Raw genomic sequence first — 21,035 nt, forward strand, 5'->3', positions numbered from 1 at the left:
AATACTTATTTCGAGCAATTGTGGCTTGAAAAGCCCAACTGTAGTAACATTAAAATAAACCAGCAGTACTTGAAACTAGCACGTTTCTTTCTCATTTCAGTATCTGTGGGTAGATCCGAGTGGGTAGAAAATGCTTTTGAAATAGCATTTAAACAACATGCAACTAAACTTTCAACTGGAACCAATATTTTAGTTATCAACTCACCATATTCAAAAGTTGAACAGATGGAAAAGCATGAAAAAGCTCACAATGTCAATCCTAAAAAGAACTAGACTGAGACTGAAATCCCTGTGAAGAGGTTATTCACTCATTTTTGTTACAAAAAAAACACATGTTCTTAAAATAAGCACATAAAACTATGGTCAGTAGGTAAATTATACTCAAAACAAGATAATTAAGATACTATTGCTACATATAAGAAGAAAATACTTGGTAAGCTAAGTTTGCAGTATGTATTAACATAGCAGCTAATTTTATTGTTGTACATTTGGTTAACAAACCTTGTCATGTCCTAATGGTGAACAAATTAGCAGCCAATATTAACATTGTACATTTTTTTAAATAATAATTATGAAACTTTCTCTTTTCTTCTTTCTTCCTGACCTCTAACAATATATTTACAAATGTTGTTACACCATCATGCTCTGTAACTCACTTTGTTCTCTTGTCATTTTTTATTTATTTCATGCAGAATTTTTAAATCTTTTCCTTACCTCTAACAATATATGGATTGCGGCACCTTCCTCATTATTAATATAGTAAGCAGTGATTGCAAAGGATGATGGATACTACAATTTGCTTATCCTAGAGGTGTCATATATCAAAGTAAATGGTATGATTCATACTTTCAAAGGATACACTGTTTTCTTTGACAATATGTTTTGTACGTTTATTACATACAGTTTTGTTGTTGTAAACACACACCTACAGTTAAAAAACAACAGTTTTTCAGTTTTTAATGCATAAACAGCAAAGTATGAAAAATCCATATAGCTCCAAATAATGCTGTGCATGGTGGCGTGTTAAGATGGCGAAGGTGAATATGATTTCCTGTACTTGCTCTGCATCCAAACTCGGTGCATTGCAACTTTCTTCCCTCTGTTCACTTGGAGCCGTCTGTCCTCTAGATTCTGAATTTCCTCCAGTCCAGCATTGGAAAATAAATCATGTACCTCATCTGTAAAAAAAATATATATATTAACAGTCAGTAACAAGTAACGAAAAAAATTATCCAGACACCAAAAAGGAAACAAAGTCACATATTGTTTAAGTAATTGGATTACAAAATTACTTGACTAATTTAGTTTTTAAGCTTGATTTAATTTCCCACCATTTTGGTCTAAATTATGTTTTAACACTTCCTGGCAGGAGTACAATTCTGGTAGGTAAAATAAATGACAATTTCTTAATTCACTAGCATAAAAATAGTTAAGCTTAAATATACCATGTCACCCTATATTCCAGTGCCCCCAAATACCAAAGGCACATGACCCCAGTGTCCTTAATGGTAACTGAAGGCCTGTCAGATACTATTTACTAAATGTATCTTTGTTACTTCCAAGAAAATGAAGAATATTATAGTTCAGAAATACCTTTAGTGAAAAAGTACGCACAGGTTCCGTCTCCACGTGTGTAGAAATTCTCTGATAAACATCGCCCTGGTTGAAAGAGATAAAAGGTTAAAATAAAGATGAAATATATTACTTTTTTTTTTTTTTTAACTCCACACATAAACAGAAGGGTATCCATAAACTACAACATGTTAGGTAAAGTGGATAAAAATGTCTGTGTTAAGATAAGATAAAACTTTATTAATCCCAAAGAAAATTCTTGTTCCAGAATGCTCCAAGTTACAAAAACAACTGAAATATAGGATAATATAAGAAAAACAATGGACAAAATAGGTAACAATAACAACATATAATATAAATATGACTATAAATATAACAATATAAAATAAAAAATAAAGTGGAATAAAGCAGGTACAGAGCAGATGACATGGCATGTAATAAATACAGATATATTGTGCGTGATAATGACCATAATATAACCATAATATAACCATGATAATGTTCAGGTGTGTGCTGCTATTTAGAGGCTCACCCTTCTTAAACCTGAGTTGTGAGAAGTCGTATCTCCCGTAATCACGGAAGAGAAAAATCCCTCCATGTTTCAGGTATTTAGATAGTCGATTCACAACTCCTTGCATTCTGTCAATGAAATGTCAATTAATGGAACAATTTTGTTATGCAACAGGATTGCAGTTAATGGACAAAATAAATGCTATATGGGAATACATTCATTAACAAAGAGCTAATCACGTAAAGCATTACAATCCCAGATGCCTTATTGTTCATAGTAGCAAACCACTGTACAGTTAATATAGTGTACTCAGAGACATAATACAATGAGAATTATAATTGGGTTTTATAATAACACAAAGGCAAAGTCTGGGGAAAGCGAAGGTGGGTCGGGGGTGTTATAGAGGTCCACAGAGGGGTCTGGCAGGTGAGAGAAGATAGAAGACTCTCCTTTCTCGTTTAACCTTCACCTACCGCTCGGGATGAATAGAGGAGAGCACAAAGACTGCCAGAATAACATCCAGGCTCTGAGGGGGGAAGGGAAAGGAGGCCATCTCTTCACAAATGTCATGGACAAAGGCATGACACACAGAGTCATTGTAGTCTGGATGGTCCTATATGAGGAAAATAAAGTAGGATGGATCCCAAACTGTGACTCAAATTACATGCCTAGTAAATACCGTCGACACACTGTCTACATGTTAGGGCTGGGCGATATGGACCAAAAGTCATATCACGATATATTTAGGCTGAATATCGATATACGATATATATCCTGATATTTTATTGCAAAGTGAGAGCAAATGTTCAGTCAAAGTCAAATATGACATGTCACAAGTAGTTTAATTGAAACTGTTTATTTAAGTGGACATAAATACTGTATAACAACAGGAGTAACTTTAAAAAAAAAAAAATCAAAGCTCCATAAAGTGAACATTTAAATAAAAACATGTCTTAAATAAAAATAGCCTATGAAGTAAAATAGGCCGATCTTTTTCTGAAATAAATATATTGATATGAGAAATGAATAACGAACATTACAAAATAACTAAATATGACAAACCCTAGTAAGGGCAGCATTTATATATATAAACATTTTTTTAACTATATTTGTATATGCGATATACGGTCTAATTCCATATCACATTAAAAAATATATTGATATATTTTTTATATCGATATATCGCCCAGCCCTACATGTCTGACTTTATGTAGCTTTGGCTGTTTTTGTAATATAAATTATATCAGTCAGTTTTGCTTTAGATAAATATATTAACCACAATGCTTTAGAAAATCTTACCTTGACCAGCTGAATGGCACACGAAGAGAAATCACAACAGTATAGAAATGCGTCCCTTTCTCTGTAAAACAGAACAGCCCATTAACAACCCTTCACTCATTACAAAAACATTACAACTGCACCTTTAATGGAGCTCTCATTAGGATCATATACTGAAGGTGAGATTTTAGTAGAGTAGTAGAGTTTAGTTTATTATATCCTATTGCAAAATTGTACAAATGCCATCTCTACCTTCCTGGAAAAATAAAAACACAGGCTATTTCAGAAACAGCAAGGAAAAGGTGTTAACCCATTAAAGCTGGGAAAGCAGATATGTTGTTTTGTAGTATTTGTAGGTTTTTTTCCACCTATTTTCGGTCTCTTGGCCAATGAAATGCATCAGAATACATGTGGGAGTGTCGTAATGCAACACATTGATTTTTTAAAAAACTTTATTGAAGGTTTGGACAAATAAACTCAACTTCTCATGAAAGTCACAGGTATAAGCTCTCAAATTCTTTTTGAATTTCATTTCTATCTGCTACAGAGTCTGAAAAATCTATTATTTAGTGGGACACTTCTGTTGAATTTCCAGAAAAACTTCAGGTTTTAGGGGGTTATTTTAAAATTGCCCAGAGGTTTTACAGGCATTTTTTCCAGGCGTTTTAGGCCTCACAAGGTTAACTGGCTACACTGCTAATGTTAAATTTGACTTGAAATTATCATCATTAATTTTTTAACTGTTTTTAACTTAAATTATTATTGCTGAACTGGCCTGTATTGGCCCTTACAGCCAGCTATCCCAATAAATTACCGGTAAGCAATTTCAGGGCCACCCTCCAGGAACACTTGTCTTAAGGAGCACAAAAGAACCCTTTTCTCAGAAGACATTTTGACATGTCACAGTGGAAAAAGAAGAACATGTGGAGAAAAGGGTCAGGGTCCTGGTAGTGTGCTTCTGGCTCACTTTCACACTATCATGGCTTACTGAGACACCTAATGAGAACAAAGCCATTGTTAATGTTATCAGTAACATCTGTGCTTTTTGATGAGTGACAAATAAACATGTCTGCTGTGGAAAAAGGCCTGGTCAGAAGTATTGTTTCATCACACATTCATTAATGCACCATCTATTTTTGACTTTGAAATTTTTGGGGGCTCGTGTTTCAAATTCGGCCTATCAAATGTTTCAACTATCTCTTTAAAACTGTCTCAAAAGTAGTCAGTGTTAATCTACAGTACATTGATGATATGGTTAAATTATATGGAATATATGGAAAAAACTCAATTATTTACTCACTTTATGGAATTAACGATGGGAAATACACTGTTACCCACCCCGCATCCAACCTGTGGAGAAAAATAAAAATTTTTTAGTATTTGTAATTTATTTGTAAGTGATTTCTGTATATCAATTTACCGCCTGCTACATTTAATTTACACCTGCTGCTTTATTAACTACATTTGTACAATCGATTCTGATCCTATACAACATCTCTGCCTTTATAAAAGACAATAATGCTCAGTTTTGATAGACACTGTGGAGATAACATTTAAATACATTTAAAGTTTTCAGTGGTAGATACTATGGCCACACTATTTGCAAACGTGAGAGCGGCAGAATATTAGAAACAACTGAAAAAAATGAAACATTTTAAGATTCGTAGAAAAGTAGAATTCAGAGTAGAGCTGTTGTATTGGATTGCTTCCCACTGTAAAGGTGTACCTAATTAAGTGGCCAGTAGGTATATATTTATTAGATCACAATTATAATCAATACATGTGAGTTATAAAAACCTCCAAGATCCTGAAAGATGCATGCTGCCCAGGGAAAGTAGTCTGTATGGCAGTGGCGTCATTCGTTTCTTGTGCTGCTCTTTGACAGGACTCTGTCTGATGATTGCAGGTTTCTGTACATCTGTGATGGTTTGTGGGGCCGTTGTGTTGCCGGTGTCTGGTCTCTGTGTCTGTGCTGGACACGGCTGGTTGATGATTGGATGCCTGCTGATCATCCAGACTCCTGTTTGTGATCTGGCTTTTTGCACCTGAAGAAAGCAGCTCAGGGAACTCTAAAAACAGCCACTTGCGATTTTTAAAGAATTTATCCTGGTGCATCTCATAAAACTTGTCCCAGTATTGGCACGCCTCGGTGTCAAATTTACCTGTATGGAGAACATTTAGTTATATATTTTTACAAATGTTAACCTAATCAAAGCTAACTTGTAGGATTTTTTATGCAGGAATAAGTTCTTGCCTTGTTCCTCGAAAGGAATTTGTATACAGGAATTTTCTTTTGCCATCTGCCGTGCATTTTCTTTATCCTCTTCTGTCCATTGCACATGGTCCCTAAAATATTAAGCATTACAAAAACAATTGTTAACCCTTTAGAGTCTTGGGCTATTTTGTCCATTTTTTAAATACTTTTCATTCTGCCACTTGGGAAAAAAAAGTGTAACATGCATATTTAACACATTTATCATATTTAACATTGCTTTCATACTTTAACTTTTTGCACAATCTCATTTATGTAACCTGATAATTATTTTTTCACTTTGACTTACTGGATTAACATTTTGAACCCAAAAGAAACCAAAAAACAACAAACATTAAAAATCAGATTTTGAAAATTATGTTTTTTTTCCCCTTTCGAAACAATTATGCTTAATGAGGTTTAAATGTTGCAAATGTGTTTACAGGTTGCAAATATAACATAAGTTCTATATTTTTATACTAAATATATTTGACCTTATCTCTGTTTTACCTCTGTTTGAAGGTGACGGCGTTGCCACGTTTTTTATGTTGTGACGTCATGAAGAAGTAATGATTTCACTGACTCATGAGGATTAATACATCTGCTGAACTATAGTAACTCACAAATATAAAACTGTAACATGTACATTAACTGTTGTTTTTTAAAGTTGATCAGAAAGCTCTGAACTATAACCCTAAATTTTAGCTCAGTGTTGTTAAAAGTAAACACACAGATTCTGTAATCTGACCACATAGAGATCAGTGACAAGTTAAAGTCTTCCTCCTGTACATCACTGACCACATGTTGTGCTTGAAGATGTCATCAGGACTGGTCAGAATCCGTGAACCCAGCGGAGCTGAAGGTCTCTCTCCTGTGCTCTTTGGTCTTGAGGACAATCTGCTGAACACTTGAGCCAATTTGGCCACAGAGAAGCTCCGCAGCTTATGCATCTTCCCTGTAAAAATGCAGGAAGAGAGAGAAATGTATTTTACAATACTTTCACAGTGCACCTTTGGATAATACGGCTCATGGGAGCTGGTGCTTTTGCAAACAAAATAAGTGTTTTACTCTTGTAGCAATATTTTGCTGCAAGATATTATCATCAGCCTCTTTTTATTTAGTCTTTATTACTTTTATTTCATTTTCAGGAACAAGTTACAGTTGAATATAAGTATATTAAGCAAAAAAACACACAGAACCATATATAAATAATATAAATAGAATTTAAAGACGAGACAGATGTCCCTGTGTGCTCTATTAAACCTTACATGGAGACAAATTAAATTTTGTATTTCACTGCCCCATATACAATGACCTAAACAGTTGCTGTTAAAAAATACAGTTATATTAATATTAATGTCCTTGAATTATTTATATGTATGTATTTTGTACACTGGTGTCAACAGAGGATTTTTTTTATATCAATCTATATACAGTCATGGAAAAAAACACCCTTCTTTTCTTCAATTTCTTCTTTCTGTCCATTTTTATGGCTGGTACAACTATGGGTACAACTAAATGTACATTTGTTGGGAAAAATGTAATGATAGCAACAAAAATAGCTCATAAGAGTTTAATATAAGAGCTGATATGTAGCCATTTCCATGGTTTTCTTGATAATGATTTTGGTTATTATGAAGAAAACCATGGAACATGGCAAGATATCAGCTCTTAAATTAAACCTAAGCCTACTCTGTCAGATTGTTAAAGGGGAAAAAAGATTGTTTTTCCAAACCTAAAGCTAGTCTACTTAAGGTGATATACAGTGGTGGAATGTAACTAAGTACATTTACTCAAGTACGGTACTTAAGTACAATTTTGAAGGACTTGTACTTTACTTGAGTATTTCCATTTTATGTAACTTTATACTTCTACTTCACTATATTTTGAGGCAACTATTGCACTTTTTACTCCACTACATTTAGCTGCCAGCTTTAGTTACTTTTCAGGTTAAGATTTAACATTAAAAAACATCATAAATTTAAAGTGATTTTTAAAGACATTTTCTTAAAATTAAATCTCATACCAGTATATTAAGAAGTTAAAATGAGCTCTACCTTGAGATAATTTAAATGCATCAATTATAATCCAATAATATAATTGGAATATCTAGTACAACAACATAAGTGGGTCCATTCTGCATAACAAGTATTTTTACTTTGATGTTGACTTTTGTTTAAGTACATTTTGATGCTGGTACTTTTGTACTTTTACTTAAGTAAGTTTTAAATGCAGACTTACTGACTTTTACTTGTAGTGTAGTCATTTCACAGTTTGATATTAGTACTTTTACTTAAGTAAGTGCAATTACACAAATAATTTGATTGCAAGTTTTGAATTTTGTCTTTGACTTTATTTATTTTTTGTTTAAAATTTTGATTTATATATATATATATATATTTATTTTTATTTGAAAGAGTGTTATCTGAACATTTTGGCACAAATCTAACTCCATACAACTAAATGTTGTGGGTGGTTTACACATACTGGCCAATATACCAAGGGCCGACAGGGGGCGATACTGATCCAAGATGGTGCCTCAATTCCTTCAGTAGAAGAAGAAGTCTCAGGTTAAGACTACAAATATACAATGCTGAAAGAAAGAGACTTCTAGAGGATGGGAAACACAGTAACACCCTGGAAAGTCTTCTTGGGAAAAAATCATGCGAAAAGAAAACAAGCCCCTATTTAATTACCTGATGGAAACAGTACTTTTAGAGAGAATTTAGTTATGTATTTAATCATTTACATTTGTATTGTAAAATGCTATTATTTACACTATTGTTTCCCAATTTTCCCGTTAAATCATTTATTTATCTTATTTTTTTATTATTATTATTATTATTATTACTACTTTATTTATTTTATTTTTTATCAGTATTATTATTATTTTCTCACCTTGATTTCCTGTCAATCTACTGCTCCACACTCCAGTAGTCCAGTAGGTGGCGGTAATGCAAACCGACAATAAAACTCAAAAGAAGAAGAAGAAGAAGTCCCAGGTTAAGACTACAAATATGGAGCGGGAAAGGGCAGCTAGCATTGGCAGTTAACGGATGCGAATTTTTTAAACTGCCGCAATCACTTCTCTGTTTAACTAACTAACAAACAAGTTAAATTAACCCTTGGCCGTACATAACGAAGGTCCAAGTCAAGTGTAGTAGAGTGAAGAAGACATCGAGGCAACGTTAATTTAGCAATGCTGACTTCGTTAGCTCCTCAGGTAACTTAGCTGTTAACTTTAGTGATAGCTGACAGTATATCTCTATGGCTACCGGGAGGTGGTACCTGGCTCAGTGAGCGGGTCTCACCTGGTCGCTATCTCGGACTGGGAAACTGCGCCGCTCTTACCTGGCTCTGCCTGTGATCCTGGGGGTCAGCTCAGGTTGTTGTCCCCTGCCATGCTACCACACAGTCCTCCTGTAGAAACCAGAGCCACCTGCTGATGGCGCCCTCCCGGAGGAACAGAGCCGTAAACGCCGCTGAGCTGTTGAGTCAGAGGAGCAGAGGAATCAGGGATGCTGGGACTCTGCTCAGATACAATATGAAGGTCCTTAGAGGTATCATCCTCCAGGTAATGGAAGACATGACGCCTTTATACAGTCATGGAAAAAAATATTAGACCACCATTGTTTTCTTCTTGTTCATTTTATTGCTTGGTACAACTGAAGGTACATTTGTTTGGACAAATATAATGATAAAAACAAAATGGCTCATATGAGTTTAATTTAAGTCAAGTCAATTTTTATTTATATAGCCCAAAATTACAAATCACATCATCTAATAATAATAATTACACGTTCCAGTCCCTGTAATAGGATACGATGGTCAATTGTATCAAATGCAGCACTCAGATCTAGCAAGACAAGGACAGAGACAAGTCCTTAGTCCGAAGAAATTAAAAGGTCATTGTAATTTTTACCAGTGCTGTTTCTGTGCTATGATGAGTTCTAAATCCTGACTGAAAGTCCTCATATAAACTATTGTGTTCTAGAAATTCACAAAGCTGATTTGCGACTGCTTTCTCCAGGATCTTAGAGAGGAAGGGGAGGTCAGATATTGGTCTATATTTTGCTAAAACACCAGGATCTAAATTAACCCTTTTAAGAAAAGGTTTAATTACAGCTACTTTAAAGGATTGTGGCACATAGCCTGTTAATAATCACAGGTTGATTGCATCTAAGAAAGAAGTACCAGTTAAAGGTAGAACCTCTTTAAGCGGTAATTTAAGAGCTGATATCTAGCCATTTTCAATGGTTTTCTTGATTATGATTTTGGTTATTATCAAGAAAACCATTTTCAATAACTGTATGTTCACTATAGCTTTTTGGTTTCAGTCAGTGTTCAATGAAAGTATTCAGACCCCTTACTTAAGATAAAATACTTATACACTGTTAAACTACTCCACTTCAAAAGTATCAGCATCAAAATGTACTTAAAGTATCAAAATTCCTAGTTGTGCAGAATAGCCCTAATTAGTTTTATATATTCCAAAAAATATATTGTATTATTATTTGTGATGCATTTATGTAAGCATGCTGTTATGAGTTTAATTAAAAAGAAATGTCTAATTGTTTTTAATGAATCATGTTTTCTATATTAAATTTTGACCTGAAAGTAACAGCTGCCAGCTAAATGTAGTGGAGTGAAAAGTACAATATATACCTCTAAAATGAAGTGGAGTAGAGGAGTAGAAGTATTAAGTGAGAAGAAAATGAGAATATTCAAGTAAAGTACAAGTACCTTGCATTTGTACTTGACCAAATGTACACAGTTACATTTCACCACTGCTTATATATTATCTTCTCTATTATTGTTCCATTTTAGGACAACAGGTATTTCATTAAAACTTGGAGCAAGACCTCAAAATCCACAATAACATATGGGAATGGTAAAATGTACTTTGAAAACTACCAGAACTGCTACAGCTGGTGAGTATGAATAATTAACTTGAGTTATTTTTTTCTTTACTTCAGCCCACATGCAATACAGAATAACACCTTAGAGCTACAGATAAATGACAGCATCTTTGGTAAATGGACTGCACATATAGCGCTTTTTGACCACTGCTAAAGTGTAAAAAACCCTGTGTGCAACTCAGTCATGAGGCATGTGTAAAAGTGTGTTGCACACTGACAACCGCATAAAAAGTTTTAATATATGACTCACAATGATTAACTTTTCTGGTTTCAGTGTCCATTCAGAACCTCAAGTTCTGTACAAACTGCCTAAGAGATCGAAATTGGAGAAATTTAAAGAGGCCTTGCTGTGCCAGAGCCCACTTGTAAGTAAACTTTTTTGGATTAACGCTGAATTTTCAATGACCAGATTTTGACGTTCCAGGTTTATATTTTGTGGTTTCATGTGTTCTGTTGACAGGAGAACACATTGGCCTCCCCCTCTGATCATAAAGCCTGCCTCTTGGCTCTGACAGCTGATAACTGGCTGTATCGCCTTTCAGCTGAAACGGGCGAAGAGCTGCAGAAAGTTTACCTCTCTTCAAACCATAAATTCAGGTATTGTCAAGGCTTTGAGTTATCTGTTCTTAAAGTGGAGATTAATGTGTTTTTAATTTAAAAACATTTTAACTTAATGTTGCTTTTTTGGTAGGTATCTTGGCTGGGATGTTTCTCAAGAGATACTTTATATCAAATCTGTTCAAAACAAAGAAACATCTTTGGAACGACAGGTCAGTCAGTTACTTTATCCAAGCTTCCTGCTTTATTGAATAGTAACAGTGCACTTTTTAAAAGGGTAATAAAAACTTGGATCTTGCTGTACATAGATTTTCTGCAGGTCATGAATTCATATAGGCACAATGCATAAATGTAGAAAAATAGACTTGTTTTGTCCAAAACCCCCAAAACTATACATATTACATTTCCCATTAATTTGTTCTGTGTCGACTATAAGATTGATTAACTATTTATTTTTGCTACTTTTACCTGGAAAGGATGTTGAAAATAGATGAAATAATTTTATTTATTTATTTTAATTCACAGGCAGGTATCACTCAGAATACAGTGATGCATCTGGCCATCTTTCATGTCTTCCCCTTACAAATTGTGGGCATTTTGGAGATCAACAAACGGGTATGCAGATTTGCTTGTAGTTTATTCATTTTTTTCAAGAAGTGTAAGAGTGATGTGTTGTCATTGAAATGTAAATCTTTTTTTCAGGTATTTGGAAATGGTGTTACCGATGTTGTTCTCTCTCAAGGTGTCCTGGTGGTGTCCTACAGCAACAAGTCAGTGAAGCTGTACAGCTTTGAGCACATTGTCCAAAGGGTATGTATTTATTTTTTTTAATCAAGAAAGAGTTTCCAGCACACTGTTAAGCAGTGGTGGAAAGTAAAAGTACTAATACCACACTGTGAAATAACTCCTGCATTCAAAACTTACTTAAGTAAAAGAACAAAAGTATCAAAAGTAAAAGTACTCATTATGCAGAATGAACCCACTCCGATTGTTAAATATATTCTGAATATCTGATTAGATTATTTGAGTTGATGGATTTGTGTAAGCAGCATTTATTCCTTAAGAAAGGGCTCATTTTAACTCCTAATATATTGTCATGTTTAAGTAAAAAAAACATCTGATCACATTAAATTGATCATGATTTCCATGTCAAAAGTAACTAAAGCTGTTAGCTAAATGTAGTGGAGTTAAAAAGTACAATATTTGCCTTAATGTAGTGAATTAGAAGTATATTACATTAAATGGAAATACTCAATTAAAGTACAAGTACCTTAAAATTGTACTTAAGGACAGTACTTGAGTAAATGTACTTAGTTACATTCCACCACTGCTGTTAAGCCTTTTTTCAATCTGATTTTCAAACATTGCAAATTTTGTTTTAAAATTGTGTGGAAATATTTGCATATTCAATGTTTTCCCATCCATGTGGCGCAGTTTGACGCTTACAGTTTTGTGGATCCTATGAAAGTTTTCTTTGTTTTCAGAACTTGACAGAGAAGTTGGAACTTGGAAAGCAGAGTTCACTTCTTGGAGGCAAAACGGTGGGAGATGTTCCGTTTGGTATCCCAGTAAATATCCAGATAACATGTGAGTCTGTTTTTAAGTCAAGTTAGTAAATACAGATTTAAGCAGACCAACTTTTGAGCAGGAATGTTTTTATTCCAGAGTAAATTCATTTTTTAAAAATTGTTTCTGTCTTTTGCTCTTATTGTGTAGGTTGTCCTCCAATTCTTTTCGAGGTGTCATGTGCTGATAACGCCGTCCAAATCGGAGGCTTCCCGTGGCACTACATCTACACACCACCGCATAAAAGACACAAGGGCACTCACCACATCTGTTCACTCAAGGACAGCACTATGGTAAAGCTCTATAAATAATACTTTAAATATAAATATAGCTGTAAACAATTACTTGCTCTGTAAAGATGTAGTAGAGTAATGGCGTCCTGAGCAGATAAGAGAATTAAGTTAAGCTCCTTCAGTGTGTTTAGTGCACCGAGCTTACTTAATCTTTGATTTGATAGACAGGTTGTAAGCAGGGCTGAGCAATTAATGGAAAATTAATTGAAACCGACATTCAGAACCTCTCACCGTCGTTATCTTGCCCAGGATGATTATTTCGATTATTTTCGATAGTGGTCGACCGATACGGGTTTTTTAATGCCGATACCGATTATTTTGACATCAGTCTTAACCGATCCCCGATATGTGCTGCAGATTTTTTTGGGCCGATTCTTGAAGCCGATATTGCCTTTTCTCCCTCCATTTACATCATAAAAATTACACAATGATAACAAATGTTACACAAGTCTCAATGTAAACAGAAAAAGGAACATTTATTAACAAAACAAACAAAACATATTAACAGTTGGATAGCAAACAATGTGTATGTTGTTCTAGGCCTCGAGGTGGTGGCGCCTCAGATGAGTCCACATATTTGATGTTTTTCTTTTTTCCGGTATCAGCAGCAGCTCACCAGAGAATGGCAGATGTTGCACTGAGCCTTGCCTGGTGTTGGCTCAGTGAAATGGGCTAATTGATCGCGGAACGCATGCACGTGTCGGCCGATGACGATACAGTTAAAAAAACGCAAATATCGGCCCGATATATCGTCTACCGATAATTTTCGAGGCAAAGTGACTCAAACACAGAGCCAACTGAAGAACTCAAGCGGCTTGTAACCAAGAAAAATGCCATTTCCCTCGTTTGGACACATTTTGGCTTTAGGGAAGATTAATTGGGGAAGATTATTATTTATTTTCTACTGTTTTAGAGACATTGATTTCTACTTTAAAACTAAAATGTAACATTTTTATTTCAAGTGATGCTCTGATTTCAGTTTGAAATATTCAATAAATAACCTCAAAATAGTTCATGCGTGTGTGTATATCACAAAGATGTGCACTCAGATAAAGTATCCCAGCTTTAATAATTCAATGTATTCACAGTGGACACCATATCATTGAAGTATGAGGGGAAAAAAGAAAAAGAAAATAATTGTTCATTAATCGTAATCAAGGTCAAATTAATCTTGATATTGATCTAAGGTAATATCACCCAGCCCTTGTTGTAAGCGTGTGCATTTTTGTGCATAACTCCTGATGCATGTGTGTGTCCAATGGACCCATTTGTTGTGGTCTGGGATGCTGGTACTCTAGTGCAACATCTAGTGGTTCTGAGGGTTGTATAGAGAACATTATGTTTCAACAATGATTTTATAAATCCGACTACAAAATGTAGTGTATGCTTGGCTGTGACGGCTGAATATCCTAATCTTGTTCTGTGTTAGACCAAATTGGCCCGAGCCTATTGAAAGTGCCAAAATAAGAAGGTCCACAGATGTTTGTGACAGTCTTTTTGTTCAGCTGCCGGACAGAGCAGGACAAAACCAAACATGTAATCACGAGTTGTTTTACTCAATGTGTATTTCAAGCTTTACTGTATTTATTTTCAAGATTGTTCCAGATTTTTTCCCACTGGTGACACTGCTTACATTTGTTTCTTATCAGAGACACGCGCCATCAACTGTGGCTGCAGAATGTTGCAAAATGCAAAAACATAAAATCCCATTTAAGCTGCCACAGTTTCCAAAACACAGGAAATTGTGGTTTTGATTGCCCAATAAATATGGTGGGACTGATTATTTTAAAAATTAGGTTGACACATCATTAGTGGAAACTTAATTAAAACTGATGCTCCGCCTTAAATTTGTCAAAGTATCAAACAGCACTATAACTCTCCTTAAAACTCTTAAGCTGCACCACATGCAGCATTTTACACAACCACCTCTTAAGTCTACAGGGGTTAAACTGAACTAAATAGAGTTTGAGTGGAGTATCACTTAAATAACATGCTTTGCAGACTCTCAAGTGCACAAATCCAGTTGCACATCACAAAACAACTCAGTCGTCAGTAGGTTCTAAGTAAAGAAGAAGCTTATATTTGACTCATCTGCTAGATTTTCTTGCTTTTTAAAAAAAAAAAAAAAATTTCAAGTGCTGCCAGAGGAAGCCTGGTTATAGTTATATGCTCATGGTACAGTGTGCTCTTATCTATATGAATAATAATGCTTTCATTTCATGACATTAGGCAACAAATGGAATACAAAACATGAACTGCTGCTCTCTAGAGAGTGACGGGATCTTCTTCCACCCTGACGACTCGGGAAGAATCATTCATTTTGGACCTGCCACCATAAAGTGAGTACTGCAGTCAAACATTGGCAAAATGTTTATGATGTGGACAGAAAAACAAAGGAATCCTGAGACATTCCTATTGAATAAAGAATTAAAGCCGAAATACTTAAAATATTTTAATTCTTTGCTACACATTATCTTGTACTGGGCATGTTTCAAAATATTATTTTTCCTCCAAGTGTACTAAAGATCCTCATGGAACTGAACATTGGTTTACCATCAAAGGTAGTTGAGGAATTCTCTATGACAACTCATCGAAACAACAATGTAAGTGTAATTTCCTACTGTGTGCTCTACTCACTACAGACTCACTACCTTGATCATTATCAGCCTCATGTACAGGTGCATCTCAATAAATTAGAATATCATATAAAAGTTTATTTATGTCAGTAATTCATTTCAAAAAGTGGAAATCACACATAATATAGATCCATTACACACAAAATAAAACATTTCATGTCTTCATTTATTTAATTTCTTCTAATTATAATGATTATGGCTTACATTTAATGAAGACCTAAAATTCAGTGTCTCAAAAAAAAAAGTAATATTACAAAAGACCAATTTTTAAAAGTATGTTTAACATGGAAATGTTTGCCTCTGAAAAGTATGTCCATCCATATGACTCAACACTTGGTTGGGGCTGTTTGACTTGAACTACTGGAAATGGACTTTTCCATCATATTCTAATGCAGGGGTCTCAAACTCAAATTACCTGGGGGCCCTTTGGTCAAAATGACCAAAAAAAATGACAAAAAAAAGACAAAATTACAAAAAAAAAAAAAAAGACACAATGACCAAAAAAGACACCATAATTACAAAAAAAGACACATGACTGAAAAATACACAGAATTACCAAAAAATACACAAAATGATTTAAAAAAAGACACAAAATGACCCAATAAAGACACAAAATGACCAAAAAATACACAGAATTACCCAAAAAGACACAAAATGGTTAAAAAAGACACAAAATGATTTTAAAAAAAGACACAAAATTATTTAAAAAGACACAATTATTTAAAAAAGACACAAAAATACCAATAAAAGACACAAAATTACCCAAAAAAAGTAATTAAAGGGACCTTCCACACACAACAAGGTAAAGTGCCATTCATATAAAACTCACATTAAACTTTCATATCAAGGTGGGGGTCACAAAATATTGTCACAAGGGCTGCAATTGGCCCACAGGCCGTGAGTTTGAGACCCATGTTCTAATGTATTGAGATGCACCTGTATGTATCACATGTGCACTATGATATTAATCAGTCTAGGTGCAGTCGAAGTTTATTGTTTCTGATTTCCATCTATTGCAGCCAACCTCACAACTCACCGTCACCTCGTCAGGCCGCACAGTGAAGAAAAGATTTCATCAGCTGGATGATGACCCAGATCATGAGGTAAGTGATAATGCTTTTCTTTTTTATTGATCCAATATCTCTGCAAAGAAAATACTTATCGTGTTGGGTGAAAGAAGTTGTAGCACACAGTAGGGTCTAAGGACATAATATGGTTAAACAAAGTGTAAGTGCTATAAACTTATACTGTCTTTGGAAGCCAGGAAGCAAATTCAGTCTAACGTATCTTTTAATGTGGGCGCACTGGATTTATAACACAAGTCGGAACAAGAGCATAATAGCTAAATGGAATATGGCACAATAATCCTGTTTGCATAATCATTGGAAGCCAAACTCGTAATTAGAAATGTATTTAATTGGCCAGCCCTAACGGTGCTATCTATTAAACATTTATGAGGCAAGGCAAAGTTCATCTCGCCATCTTGCCAATAAGATGCAGGATATGAAGCTTAGATGTACATCCTTTATATGTACATAGGGTTTCACACCAATGAGGCTTTGAATTTTACAGACTTTCCGTATGGTGGAATATGAAGATGAGCTGGACCTTTTGGTAGTGGTGGTAACGAACGGTGAGGAGGGAGAAGGCAGAGCCCACATCCAGCTGCATGACAACCAGAGCGGGCGGTTACTGCGGACGGTCGACCTGGTTGAACCGTGGGACGAGGTGAGCTACCTGACACTACTGAAGCTCAAGTGTGTATGTGAGTCTGCATGTGAATTAATGTGCGCTCTCTCTTTTCCTTTGTTTCTGTTTCAGACTTATCGACATGAGCTTTTCTTTGACAAAGACACAATTGTTCACATTGAACAAAAGAACTCCAACTTCTGCTGCCATGTTTACAAACTCACCGCTGCCAGGAAATAAGTGGCGGTTACTTCTTAAGATTATGTAAATATTTGTTTCCAACTTGGGTTTTTGTACAGCACATATGTATCACTAACATAAGTTTGTGTAAATTACATTTGATAATCACGGTTGTGGCATGTTCAGGCTCACACCTTTGATGAACAGTTTTTACACTCATTCTTTTAAAATAAAATCATAAATTTTTCCAAGTTACTCTGCATTTCTGCCTCTTTCTGTTTCTATCATGTCCATACAATTTTTTAATGCTGCTTCCATGTAATGTCATCAAAATTGTGCATTATCGACTTAATGCTTAACAAAACAAATGGTAAAATAAACAAAGTGACCATATACTATGATTGTTGCAGGTATAAAGGACTTCTGCAACCTTTATTTTTCACAGTAACAATTCAGATGTGACAAATGCTTGGATAGTTTGTATTTTAGGTACCTTGTGAGTAATTATTCTTTAATTTTGGTACTCTAAATATAATTATGGTGCTTCACATAAATGCACTGTGGTATTACTACTTTAACTTAAGCTCTAAGCACTTAATCCACCACTGAAACGATTCTCAAACGAACCAGTGTGTTACTCAAAAGTTCTATTAAAAGAGCATGTGTAGCCATGAATCATCACACATGTTTGTCAGCCAGAATGAGACAGCGCAAAGACGCTCTACTCTCTCTCTCTCTCTTCTGAAAATTACAAAACGTGTTTCCTGCAAACATTTGCACAGCCCTGGGTCATGTGACTGAAGTCCCTCCTCGACAGACTCGCCACCACTTGAAGTTGTAGTTGTGAGGATAGCTGCTCCGGTCAAGCCGCACAGAGCTGCTGCTGAACAACACTGACTGCGATGGAGAAGTGGAAAGAGTTCCTGGTCACTCTGTGTGCAGCCGCCGCCATCGGGATTGTCTCCATTATATTCGTGCTGAGATGGGTTCTCCACTATAAAGAAGGGTTAGCCTGGGATGGAGGACTGGCTGAATTTAACTGGCATCCGGTCTTAATAGTCATCGGATTTATTATCTTGCAGGGACTAGGTGAGATGACTTTTTCTTTTTAAGAAGTGTGGAAGGCGAAAAGGATGTGAGTGTTGTTTTAAAGAAATGTAAACAACTGGAAGGAATTCTTCCGTGAAGTTACACAAGTCTTGCTTTTATAAGGACCTCAGGGGGGGGGGGGGGGTCACTGCTCAGTGTGGAGCCTAATTATTAAAGCGTCCACGGACTAGACCCACTACTGAAGCACTGCTCATTAGAAATGTTTCACTTTCAACTGGTGTCGTACAGTGTAGCAACCACAAAAAGGGAAGTTTAATGTCAAATTAACTGTGATGTAACACTTGAGTCTTCGTGCAAAAGTTGCCATAGTTTAAAAATTGTCTATTGCAAGTAAAAGCCCTGCATGCAAAATGTAAAAGAGTAACCATACATGTCAGTGCTCACTATGCAGAACAGCTAATTTCAGATTGTTATATAGTCATAGAATATTATAATATTCTGTTTCCATCACTAGTGTTTTAATGTTGAAGTTGTAAATGTGGAGCCAATTATTGATCCTTTTATAGGTCTATGCTACTAGCCAGGTTAGTAGTGTAATGCATCATATAATGTAAGTTGTTTTGGTTTTTTTTTATATGAAAAGTAGCTAAGTGTCAAATAAATGTAGTGGAGTATGAAGTTGTGGAAAATAAAAATGCTTGAGTAAAGTGCAAGTTCCTCAAATTTGTAGACCTACTTAGACAAAGTACTTGAGCGATGTACTTACATTCCACCACTGAAAACAAGTAAAATGTGAGTTTAGGCTGATAAAATCGCCAAACATCTTCATCAGCAAACTGCTCTCAAGGAACCATGAACCTAAAAAGTAATTTATATAAAGTTTCTTTCTTAAAGAAATGACCACCAACTACACCTTTCATAACATACTTTACCTTAACCTGTCACACATGAAAACTTCACTTAAACAATGCAACAGCAGACAATCCTACTTTTTAAGAAAACAACTTTGTTTAATAGTGTCCTAATTCAATAATATGCATCATAGCTGCCTTCTCTTGCAGCCATCATTGTCTACAGACTCCCCTGGACCTGGCAGTGCAGCAAACTGATAATGAAGTTCATCCATGCAGGCTTGAATTTAGTCGCCTTCATCCTTGCTGTCATTGCTATGGTGGCTGTTTTTGACTTCCACAATACTGCAAAAATCCCCAACATGTACAGTCTGCACAGCTGGCTGGGCCTGGCAGCTGTGATACTGTACTGTCTGCAGGTAAATTAACTTTGTTTATTCTTAATTATTTCAATTCATTGATATTGAACAAAAAAGCTCCCGGTTTTGTTTTGCAGTAGTGATATTGCTACACCTAAATAAGCTTTATTTTTGCATGTTTCAAACCACTGCACCTTTCTCATCCAGCCATGAAAAAAACATTATATAGAGAATAAAGAGGTATACACTGAAAAAAACAAACATATTATTCTGGGCTTTCCTTTAATGCCCAGTCACTGTGAACAACAGTCTCATTTAGCACAATATCTGATAAGTGGATGTTTTTTTTCTCCTTCAATGAGCAGCTTGTTCTTGGAGTTGGCATGTACTTGATACCAATCACACCTGTGTCCTGGAGAGCAGCGTTCATGCCGTTTCATGTCTACAGCGGTCTTTTCCTCTTTACCAGTGTAATAGCTGTGGCACTCATGGGCATCACTGAGAAACTCATTTTTGGCCTGTAAGTATTAAAGAAAAGGCTTTTAAGAGTTTATTAAGATCTACCATCCAGGTGTATAATGTTAGTGTTCTGCTTAAGAGTTTGCATAACTTTATTTTTTTGTTTTTCATCACAAAGGAGCAACCCAAAGTACAAGGACTCTCCCCCAGAAGCAACTTTTGTGAATGTTTTGGGACTCCTGCTGGTGGTTTTTGGAGCTCTTATCCTCTGGATTGCCACTCGAAAGTCTTGGAAACGCCCAAGTGACCAGATCTTGCATACTCTGCATACCGATGGGGGAGGTGAGGACAACAGCAAAGTCGGTCCGGCCCTGTCTGAGCTGTCTGCTGGGGCTGATGCTGAGACCTGTGGGGATGTCAGGAGGAGGAGTAACAAACTAGATGATCAGGAGGACTGATTACAAAATAACTGACTCAGAGTGGATACTGTCTCCACTGTTGAATGTATGTACACCCACTGATCAGAGAAAGTCAAAATGTAGAAATATATTCTTGTTTCATGCACAGCTTTCTCTTTTGCACCTTGAAGAGTTTCATTTTGTTGGCATTTTGTTGTTGTTTTCTCAACATTTATTGTTGTAGCCGCCTGTAAATAATAATGATCTTTATCATGCTGCTTTATAACAAGATTTAGATAATGTGGGAATGCACTTTATTGATATACACTACAAACAATCATTCTTTTCTATTGTATGATTGGGATTTTTGAAATATGTTCAGAACCTATCTATATTTTACAATAAATATTTTCAACTTCTAACAAGCATTTTACATTCCATGAATACCTATAAAATGATGTACTG

General features: G+C 35.4%; 3 protein-coding genes across 3 annotated transcripts; 2 read left to right on the forward strand and 1 right to left on the reverse strand.

The window, feature by feature from the left end:
- Positions 1–821: 821 nt before the first annotated feature.
- mettl8 (methyltransferase 8, methylcytidine) lies at positions 822–9,109 on the reverse strand. The gene is made up of 10 exons (XM_059343587.1): positions 8,964–9,109; positions 6,411–6,567; positions 5,616–5,707; positions 5,159–5,523; positions 4,662–4,711; positions 3,383–3,443; positions 2,557–2,696; positions 2,105–2,211; positions 1,594–1,659; positions 822–1,178 (listed from the first exon to the last, which is right to left on the reverse strand). Exons 2-10 carry the CDS (start codon positions 6,560–6,562, stop codon positions 1,024–1,026), a joined length of 1,188 nt encoding a protein of 395 aa, XP_059199570.1. The 5' UTR covers positions 6,563–6,567; positions 8,964–9,109; the 3' UTR covers positions 822–1,023.
- On the forward strand, positions 8,627–17,723 carry dcaf17 (ddb1 and cul4 associated factor 17). Its single transcript, XM_059343585.1, has 14 exons — positions 8,627–9,186; positions 10,440–10,543; positions 10,806–10,896; positions 10,992–11,128; positions 11,223–11,301; positions 11,615–11,704; positions 11,792–11,899; positions 12,574–12,676; positions 12,806–12,948; positions 15,178–15,287; positions 15,464–15,551; positions 16,604–16,687; positions 17,157–17,312; positions 17,406–17,723. The coding sequence occupies exons 1-14, from the start codon at positions 9,058–9,060 to the stop codon at positions 17,511–17,513; spliced, it is 1,530 nt and encodes a 509-aa protein (XP_059199568.1). The 5' UTR covers positions 8,627–9,057; the 3' UTR covers positions 17,514–17,723.
- Positions 17,724–18,254: 531 nt separating this feature from the next.
- Positions 18,255–20,719, forward strand: LOC131978712 (plasma membrane ascorbate-dependent reductase CYBRD1). The gene is made up of 4 exons (XM_059342433.1): positions 18,255–18,542; positions 19,565–19,773; positions 20,079–20,233; positions 20,351–20,719. Exons 1-4 carry the CDS (start codon positions 18,356–18,358, stop codon positions 20,628–20,630), a joined length of 831 nt encoding a protein of 276 aa, XP_059198416.1. The 5' UTR covers positions 18,255–18,355; the 3' UTR covers positions 20,631–20,719.
- Positions 20,720–21,035: the final 316 nt, after the last annotated feature.

This window comes from Centropristis striata, chromosome 10 (genome assembly GCF_030273125.1).
Source record: "Centropristis striata isolate RG_2023a ecotype Rhode Island chromosome 10, C.striata_1.0, whole genome shotgun sequence".
NCBI classification, from domain to species: Eukaryota; Metazoa; Chordata; class Actinopteri; order Perciformes; family Serranidae; genus Centropristis; species Centropristis striata.